Source organism: Babylonia areolata, chromosome 4 (assembly GCF_041734735.1).
Source record: "Babylonia areolata isolate BAREFJ2019XMU chromosome 4, ASM4173473v1, whole genome shotgun sequence".
Classification (NCBI taxonomy): domain Eukaryota; kingdom Metazoa; phylum Mollusca; class Gastropoda; order Neogastropoda; family Buccinidae; genus Babylonia; species Babylonia areolata.
The window spans coordinates 28,220,702-28,229,439 of record NC_134879.1 but is presented as its reverse complement, the minus strand read 5'-3'; the positions used below and the strand labels follow the sequence as shown (position 1 = coordinate 28,229,439).

The 8,738-nt window shown below is 46.4% G+C and overlaps 1 protein-coding gene across 2 annotated transcripts in view; it reads left to right on the top strand.

Annotated features, from left to right (window-relative positions):
* The first annotated feature begins 1,443 nt into the window (after nucleotides 1–1,443).
* LOC143281026 (cdc42 homolog) overlaps nucleotides 1,444–8,738 on the top strand; it is a 19,998-nt gene continuing 12,703 nt past the window's right edge. Inside the window, exons 1-2 of one of the 2 annotated variants that reach the window (XM_076585921.1) lie at nucleotides 1,444–1,598; nucleotides 6,670–6,975. In XM_076585921.1, coding sequence (XP_076442036.1) covers nucleotides 6,795–6,975 — 181 coding nt within the window. In that variant the 5' untranslated portion in view covers nucleotides 1,444–1,598; nucleotides 6,670–6,794. Of the gene's footprint in view, nucleotides 1,599–6,666; nucleotides 6,976–8,738 lie in introns of both variants that reach the window. The other variant, XM_076585920.1, reaches the window with a different exon arrangement.

The following is an 8,738-nucleotide window of genomic DNA, read 5'->3' as shown; positions in this document are numbered from 1 at the left end:
GTCTCTGTCTCTCTCTCTCTATCATCCTATCTCTCCCTCTCCCCTCTCACTCTCTCTCCCTCCCTCCCCCTCTCTCTCTCCCTCCCTTTCTCTCTCTTTCTCTCTTCTTTCTTTCACTTTCTGTCTCACATCCTCTCTCTCTCTCTCTCTCTCTCTCTCTCTCTCTCTCTCCTTTGCTTCCTCCCTTTCTACAATTTTTCTTTCTTTCTTTCTTTTTTCTTACCTTCTGTCTGTCTGTGTCTGCGTGTTTATCTGCCTTCTCTTTCTCTTTCCTTCAATCTTTCCTCCCCTTTTTTTCTTTCTGTCCATCCGAGTCTCTCTCCCTTCCTGTCGGCCTGTCTGTCTGTCCCCTTTTCTCCTCCCTCTATCCCCGTCTCTCTCTCTCTCTCCCTCTCTCTCTCTCCCTCCCTCTCTCTCCCTCCCTCCCTCTCTCTCTCTCTCTTGTTACCTTGCTGATGACAAACTAAAAGAACAATAATATGATGAAGAAGTTATCCATATACCCATATAAAGCTTTTAACTCTCTCCATACGAACGGCGAAAGAGACGACGTTAACAGCGTTTCACCCCAATTACCACCATCAAAATATTGCAAGCGGAAGGCTCTTATACTGAAGAGGTGAATGTTGACAAAGAATACCACAATTCTGACGACGGAAGCTAAAGGTTGGGTCATTCAGACACCCACTGGACATCCGAGGGGTCTGTGTAGAGGAGAAGAGAGGACTGGCCGTACTGAGTGAGTTAAGAGGCGCACTGATGCTGTCAAAGAACACTGAGATATTCATTTCTTTGAATGCTTTGGCTATGACACTGATTGTGGTACCTATAGAAGTTGTCAACTCATTTTTGCTTTCGTCTGTTGTTCGTTGTAAATATCGTATTTTTATTTTGCTTATTTGCTTATTTATCATCATTATTGTCTTTTGATTTTTTCTTCTTCTTCTTCTTCTTTTTTTCTTCTTTCTTTCTTTCTCTTTTTTTTTTTTTTTTCTCAAGGCCTGACTAAGCGCGTTGGTTTACGCTGCTGGTCAGGCATCCGCTTGGCAGATGTGGTGTAGCGTATATGGATTTGTCCGAACGCAGTGACGCCTCCTTAAGCTACTGATACTGATGCTGATACTTGTATTTGGACACCCCCCCGCCCCCCCCCCCCTTCAGAAGGGGCTGTGGCTTAAAGTGAATAAAAACTTCCGTTTCCTTTGGTTTCTATCTCTCTCTCTCTCTCTCTCTCTCTCTCTCTCTCTCTCTCTGTCTCTCCCTCCCTCCCCCTTGTTCTTTATTACTTTCTGTTTTGTTTGTTTGCTGTTTGTTTTGTTCATTTTCCTCAGTGTACGTTTAAAACTTCCCTCATCCCTCAGCAGAGGCCGTGGTGTGGTGTGGTGTGGTGTGGTGTGGTGAGGCGTGTATGGATTGGACTGCACGCAGTGACGTCCCTTTGAGCGAGAGAGCAGCCGAGATGTGAAAGCTGGTGAGCGGAGAGCACGCCGGACCGACAGTCACGACAGATGCCACGCTGCTGAACATCTGACACTGACCAGATGCCACGAGTTCTGAACGGGTTGCAGATTGACGAAAGCACTGCCTGGCGTACTTGGGTTAGTTGGTTGGTTGATTATTAGTTTAGCTGGTTGGTTTGTTAGTTAATTAAACGGTTTAGTGATATGTTTCAGTTTTGGTTGACTGGTGTGCTGGTTGTTTGTTTAGTTAGTTGTTAGTTAGTTGGTTAGTTGGTTGGTTGGTTGGTTGGTTGGTTAGTTGGTTGGTCAAGTGAACACTCGGCTTATATCACAGATTGACATAAGTTTACATTTGGGCCACCAGCAAAGTGAGAGCTGTATTATCAATGGTTTCTCCAGTCAATGGGAAACCATTTACAGCTTTGTCTTTTGTGAAGGACTATGACTCTCAAACTAGGAGGCCAAATTGCACTGGCTCTTAGTGCTGCAGCCTTGTGGGCTAGCTGGCCTTTGGGAACCATCCCAACGCCGACTGTCCTAAAACCCTCTTGGCCGAGAGAGTGGGGATGTACTTGGGCAAGACACTCTCCACTATAATCAAATTCTTGCCCAAATAGTCGGAACATCAGTTGCCTCCTCTGCTGTCCTGATGGTCACTGTCGGACACGACTGACTATCATATATATATATATATATATATATAGATATATAGATATATATATACATATATATATATACATACATATATAATAGATAGATATATACAAGTGGTTGGTTGGTAGGTTGGTTGGTGGGTGGATTGGTTGGATGGTTGGTTACTTACTTACTTACTTACTTACTTACTTACTTACTTACTTACTTACTTACTTACTTTGTCTGTTAGTTGGTCTATTATTTAGTTCGTTATCTGGTATGTGAGCTGGTTAGTAATCTTTTTCAAAGTTGAGATTAATCGCATACCTGTTGATTACGTCAATACATTTCAAGATGTTTCTTTCCTTTACATTTGTTTATCACTTATCTGGTTGGTTTGTGGATAGTTGGTTTGTTAGTCAGTTAGTCAGTCAGTCGATCAGTCAGTCTGTTTGTTTCCTTGCTTGTTTGTTTTGTTGTGTTTGTTTGTGTGTGAGTGAGTGAGTGGGTGAGTGAGTGGGTGGGTAAGTGAGTGAGTGAGTGGGTGAGTGAGTGGGTGAGTGAGTGGGTGAGTGAGTGAGTGAGTGGGTGAGTGAGTGGGTGAGTGAGTGGGTGAGTGAGTGGGTGAGTGAGTGAGCGAGTGAGTGGGTGAGTGAGTGGGTGAGTGCGTGGGTGAGTGAGTGAGTGGGTGGGTGAGTTAGTGAGTGAGTGAGTGAGTGAGTCGGTGAGTGAGTGAGTGAGTGCGTGAGTTAGTGGGTGAGTGAGTGAGTGAGCGAGTGAGTGGGTGAGTGAGTGGGTGAGTGCGTGGGTGAGTGCGTGGGTGAGTGAGTGAGTGGGTGGGTGAGTTAGTGAGTGAGTGCGTGGGTGAGTGAGTGAGTGGGTGGGTGAGTTAGTGAGTGAGTGAGTGAGTGATTCGGTGAGTGAGTGAGTGAGTGCGTGAGTTAGTGGGTGAGTGAACGAGTGAGTGAGCGAGCGAGTGAGTGGGTGAGTGAACGAGTGAACAAGTGAGTGAGTGAGCGAGCGAGTGAGTGGGTGAGTGAGTGGGTGAGTGAGTGAGTGATTCGGTGAGTGAGTGAGTGAGTGCGTGAGTTAGTGGGTGAGTGAACGAGTGAGTGAGCGAGCGAGTGAGTGGGTGAGTGAACGAGTGAACAAGTGAGTGAGTGAGCGAGCGAGTGAGTGGGTGAGTGAGTGGGTGAGTGAGTGAGTGAGTGGGTGAGTGAGTGGGTAAGTGAGCGAGTGAGTGGATGAGTGAGTGGGTGAGTGAGTGAGTGAGTGGGTGAGTGAGTGAGTGAGTGGGTGAGTGAGTGAGTGAGCGAGCGAGTGAGTGGGTGAGTGAGTGGGTGAGTGGGTGAGTGAGTGGGTGAGTGAGTGAGTGAGTGAGTGAGTGGGTGAGTGAGTGAGTGAGTGAGTGAGCGAGTGAGTGGGTGAGTGAGTGGGTGAGTGAGTGAGTGAGTGGGTGAGTGAGTGAGTGAGTGGGTGAGTGATGGGGTGAGTGAGTGAGTGAGTGAGTGGGTGAGTGAGTGAGTGAGTGGGTGTGTAGGTGAGTGAGTTACTTACTTACTTACTTACTTACTTACTTACTTACTTACACGTATAGCGTATGAACTGAAGGCTATGTTTCGTATGGCTTGCTGAAGATACTAGCAGTGTGTATTTCCGGCTCAGGAAGTCGCTGGCTCGCGGTGCGGAAGTTGGAACTATTCACACACCCTTCAATGTCACTGCTCTTTACACAGTCTGTCTGTCTTTCTGTCTGTCTTTCTGTCTGCTTGTCTATCTGTCTGTCTGTCTGTTTCTGTCTGTCTGCCTGTTTGTTTGTCCAACTGTCTGTTTGCCTGCCTCCCTGTCTGTTTGTCTGTCTGCCTGTCCCTCTGTCTGCCTGCCTGTCTGTCTGTCTGCCTGTCTGTCTGTCTGCCTGTCTGCCTGTCTGTCCGTCTGTCTGCCTGTCCCTCTGTCCCTCTGTCTGCCTGTCCCTCTGTCTGCCTGTCCCTCTGTCTGCCTGTCTGTCTGTCTGTCTGTCTGTCCCTCTGTCTGCCTGTCTGCCTGTCCCTCTGTCTGCCTGTCCCTCTGTCTGCCTGTCTGCCTGTCTGTCTGTCTGTCTGTCTGCCTGTCCCTCTGTCTGCCTGTCTGTCTGTCTGTCTGTCTGTCTGTCCCTCTGTCTGCCTGTCTGCCTGTCCCTCTGTCTGCCTGTCTGCCTGTCCCTCTGTCTGTCTGCCTGCCTGTCCCTCTGTCTGCCTGTCTGCCTGTCCCTCTGTCTGTCTGCCTGCCTGTCCCTCTGTCTGTCTGTCTGTCTGTCTGTCTGTCTGCCTACCTGCCTGTCTGCCTATCTGTCTGTCTGCCGGTCTATCTGTCTGTCTTTCTGTCTGTCTGTCTGTCTGTATGGTCTATCTTGTCGCTCGATTAAGTAATATTAATCGATTATTATCAGTTGAGAATGGCTGACAGTGCGAACGAACGTGCTATATATGGGGGGTTGGGGTTGGGGGGCTGTTAGGTACATTAGCCTCGTATGTTCAAAGTGATTAGATGACAGTGACAGTGATGATTACAGTCAGCAGATGACAACCATTCATGATAGTCATGGGGTTTACGATGACGACTGCGAAGATGATGATGACCACACTGGTGATTTTTGTTAGTGCCTGTTTTATGTGTGTCTGTGTACATATGTGTGTGGCATGCGTGCGTGATTGTGTGTGTGCCAGTGTGCGTGTGTATGTGTGTATATGTGTATGTGAGTGAGGGTCAGTGTGTATGTATGTGTGTGTGCGTGTGTGAATGTGTGTTTGTGTTTGTTTGTGTGCGTGTGTGTGTGTGTGTGTGTGTGTCTGTCTCTGTGTGTGTGTGTGTGTGTGTGTGTGTGTGTGTGTGTGTGCCGTGTGAGCGAATCCCTGCTATAGAGAAAACACCAGAACCAATTCATGCGCCGCCAAAATTAATGTTGATGTGTTCATTCAGAAACTTGGCTGCCCTGGTAGATATCAGACAGACACAGACACTGAGACAGAATGAATGAATGAATGAATGAATTAATTAATTAATTAATTAATTAATTAATTAATTAATTAATCAATCAATTAATTAATTAATTAATTAATTAATCTTTATTTTCCAACGGTGAAGATATTAGCACTTTGGCCGACTTACACATCCGCCGTTGTTCTAAGAGACACACAAACACATACGCATATAAATGTTGTTACACGAAATACATGTATAATGTACAAGTAGAACACAGCGTGACACTGAGAGACACATCTGTACGAAACGGAAGCAAGTAACACACTACACACACACACACACACACACACACACACACACACGCACGCACGCACACGCACAAGTAATAATACAGATGTGAGAGACATAAAAGATTGCAAATAAGGGGACACTGAGACAGACAGACACTAACACACACACACACACACACACACACACACACACACACACACACACACACACACACACACACACACACACACACACACACAGGACAAACTCCTGTTCCCATGACGCGTGCAGTGACAAATCCACGATGACTATATGTGCACGTGAACCAAAAACTTGTCATCACTTCCCATACAGTCATGGCTCCACTACCAGTGAGCGAAACAGCAATGGTACATAACGTTACGACATTGACCAGTCGTTGTCAACACACACATACACACACACACACAACAGAGGACGTGAACAAAAACTAATCAGAATTCTCGCCCCCCACCCCCACACCCCCTATATCCCTTCCCTCTCCGCCCCCCCCCCCTCTCCCCCTCCCCCCTCAACGAGCATGTGGTTGCACACACGTTGATTTCCATGTGGATTAATAAAGTGTTTTTGAACTGACTCATTTGAATCAGTGAACTGAACCCCAACCTCTCCCCTCTCCCCTCCCCACCCCCTCCGCTCTGTCTGTCTGTCTGTCTGTCTGTCTGTCTCTCTCTCTGTTTCTGTAACTTGAGGTCTGCCGGTTTATTTCTTCACCCCGTCTTTCTTTCTTTCCATCTTTCTTCTTCTTCTTCTTCTTCTTCCCTTCATTCTTATTTTCTCTCCTCCATATATATATATTAATGTATTGAATTTTGTGATGTACATGCTTACATTTTTGTTGTTGTTGTTGGAAGGCGGAGGGGGGAGGGGCGTGGGGGGGGGAAGAGCAGGAGATTTTTTTTTGATTTTTTTAATAGAATAATTTACTTTTGAGCATTCATTTTTCTGAACTTTTTTTCCCCCTCAGAGGGCCGGATGTAAAATATAAAGCAATTGTGCTTATTCCCTTACCCTCGTGAAATAAAATTTTGTTCGTTCGTTCGTTCGTTCGTTCGTTCTCACTCTGACTTCAAAGCAGCCCCTGTGCGCGTTTCGCTTGTCACTAACCACCACTGACTGACACAGCAATGGTATGCATATCGTCGCGACACTCGTTGTCACACACACACACACACACACACAAGGACGTGAATGGAAACTATTCTCAATTCTCTCCCCAACCCCAGCCTCTCCCTCTCCCACCCCTCCCCTTCCCACCCCCTCCCCCCCTCTCTCTCTCTCGCTCTTTCTGTGTGATTTCAAGCAGCCTCTGTCGTGTGCCCTGTACGTATCGTATCGCCTCACATCTCGCCCACTTCGGGAACTAAACGAGCGTTGAAGTGAAGAGCCTGTACTGGCCCGCCGACATCAACGTGACACAACCTTGACAAGATGGCGGCCGAGAGCGGAGCGGGTGGCGCCCCTGGCGGCAGCGGTGAGGAGGTGACAGGGGAGAGAGTGAAGGTGGTGGTGGTGGGGGACGGGGCGGTGGGCAAGACGTCCCTGCTGGTCAGTTTCACCCTGGACCGGTTCCCTACCGAGCACGTGCCAACCGTGTTCGCCAATTTCGCCAGTGAGTTTGTTTTGTGTGTGGGTTTTTTGTTGTTGTTGTTGCTGTTCTTGTTTTGTTTTTTTTGTTGTTTGTTTTTTTTGCATCTTTTTGACTGAGCTGAAACCAGTTCACGAATATGTGACGTGATGTGTGTGTGTGTGTGTGTGTGTGTGTGTGTGTGTGTGTGTGTGTGTGTGTGTGTGTGTGTTGTTGTTGTTGTTGTTGTGTTTGTTGTGTGTGTGTGTGTGTGTGTGTGCTTCGTCACTTCTGTGATTATGTTCTTGATGTGTGTTCTTCCTCGTTTCTGTTACTGTGTTGTTGTTGTTGTTATCTTCCTCACTTCTGTGACCATGTTGTTGTTGTTGTTGTTATCTTCCTCACTTCTGTGACCATGTTGTTGTTGTTGTTGTTATCTTCCTCACTTCTGTGACCATGTTGTTGTTGTTATCTTCCTCACTTCTGTGACCATGTTGTTGTTGTTGTTGTTGTTATCTTCCTCACTTCTGTGACCATGTTGTTGTTGTTATCTTCCTCACTTCTGTGACCATGTTGTTGTTGTTATCTTCCTCACTTCTGTGACCATGTTGTTGTTGTTGTTGTTATCTTCCTCACTTCTGTGACCATGTTGTTGTTGTTGTTGTTATCTTCCTCACTTCTGTGACCATATTGTTGTTGTTGTTGTTGTTGTTATCTTCCTCACTTCTGTGACCATGTTGTTGTTGTTGTTGTTATCTTCCTCACTTCTGTGACCATGTTGTTGTTGTTGTTGTTGTTGTTATCTTCCTCACTTCTGCGACCATGTTGTTGTTGTTATCTTCCTCACTTCTGTGACCATGTTGTTGTTGCTGTTGTTGTTATCTTCCTCACTTCTGTGACCATGTTGTTGTTGTTGTAATGTCCTTCTGCATTTCTGTGACTTACTTGTTCTGTGTATCTGAAGAAACATACGTGTTAATGTGCTGTTATGTTTTGATTTGTATCGTTTGTAATCTGTGGGTGAGTGAGAGAGAGAGGGGGGGGAGGAGGAGAGTGAGCGGCGTGTGTACGCGTGTGTATGTGTGTGTGCGTGTGTATGTGTGTGTGTGTGTGTGTGCTTGTTCTATTTAACATTGTTTGTACCCAAGTTGTGCTTCAGTGTTCATGGTGTGTTATCGACAAAGCCACACACACACATCAGAAGGGGCATGCAGATGTAACGGGGTGGTTTTCAATCTTTGAGTTTCGCTATGGCTGGTCATCCACCATGGTTTGGACCTCAGTGATGAGAGAGAGAGAGAGAGAGGTGTGCGTGTGTATGTGTGTGTGTGTGTGTGTGTGTGTGTGTGTGTGTGTGTGTGTGTGTGTGTGTGTGTGTGTGTGTGTGTGTGTGTGTTTGGGGGATATAAATGTTATTGTTGTGAGGCTGGTTGGCTGGGTTGGATGGTGACACGTCTGATCGTCTATTTGAGAGACAGACAGACACAGACAGACACAGACAGAGAAAGAGAAACAGAGATAGACAGAGAAACACATAGAGAGACAGAGAGAGAGAGAGAGAGAATACGAATGGTTTATTCAGCCGCAAAGGTCTTTTTTGTTCCTTGTCAAGGAGTGGTGAGTACATACATCTTTTTTTCCCCAAAAAAAGATATCATTCATGTTAGCGCGGTTCTCTTACTTTAAAACGTTTTATACAATACACACACACACACACACACACACACACACACACACACACAGAGTCAGTTTCAGTCTGACCACTGTCACATGGTGATATCAACAAGCGGGCCTTCTACACGGAAACT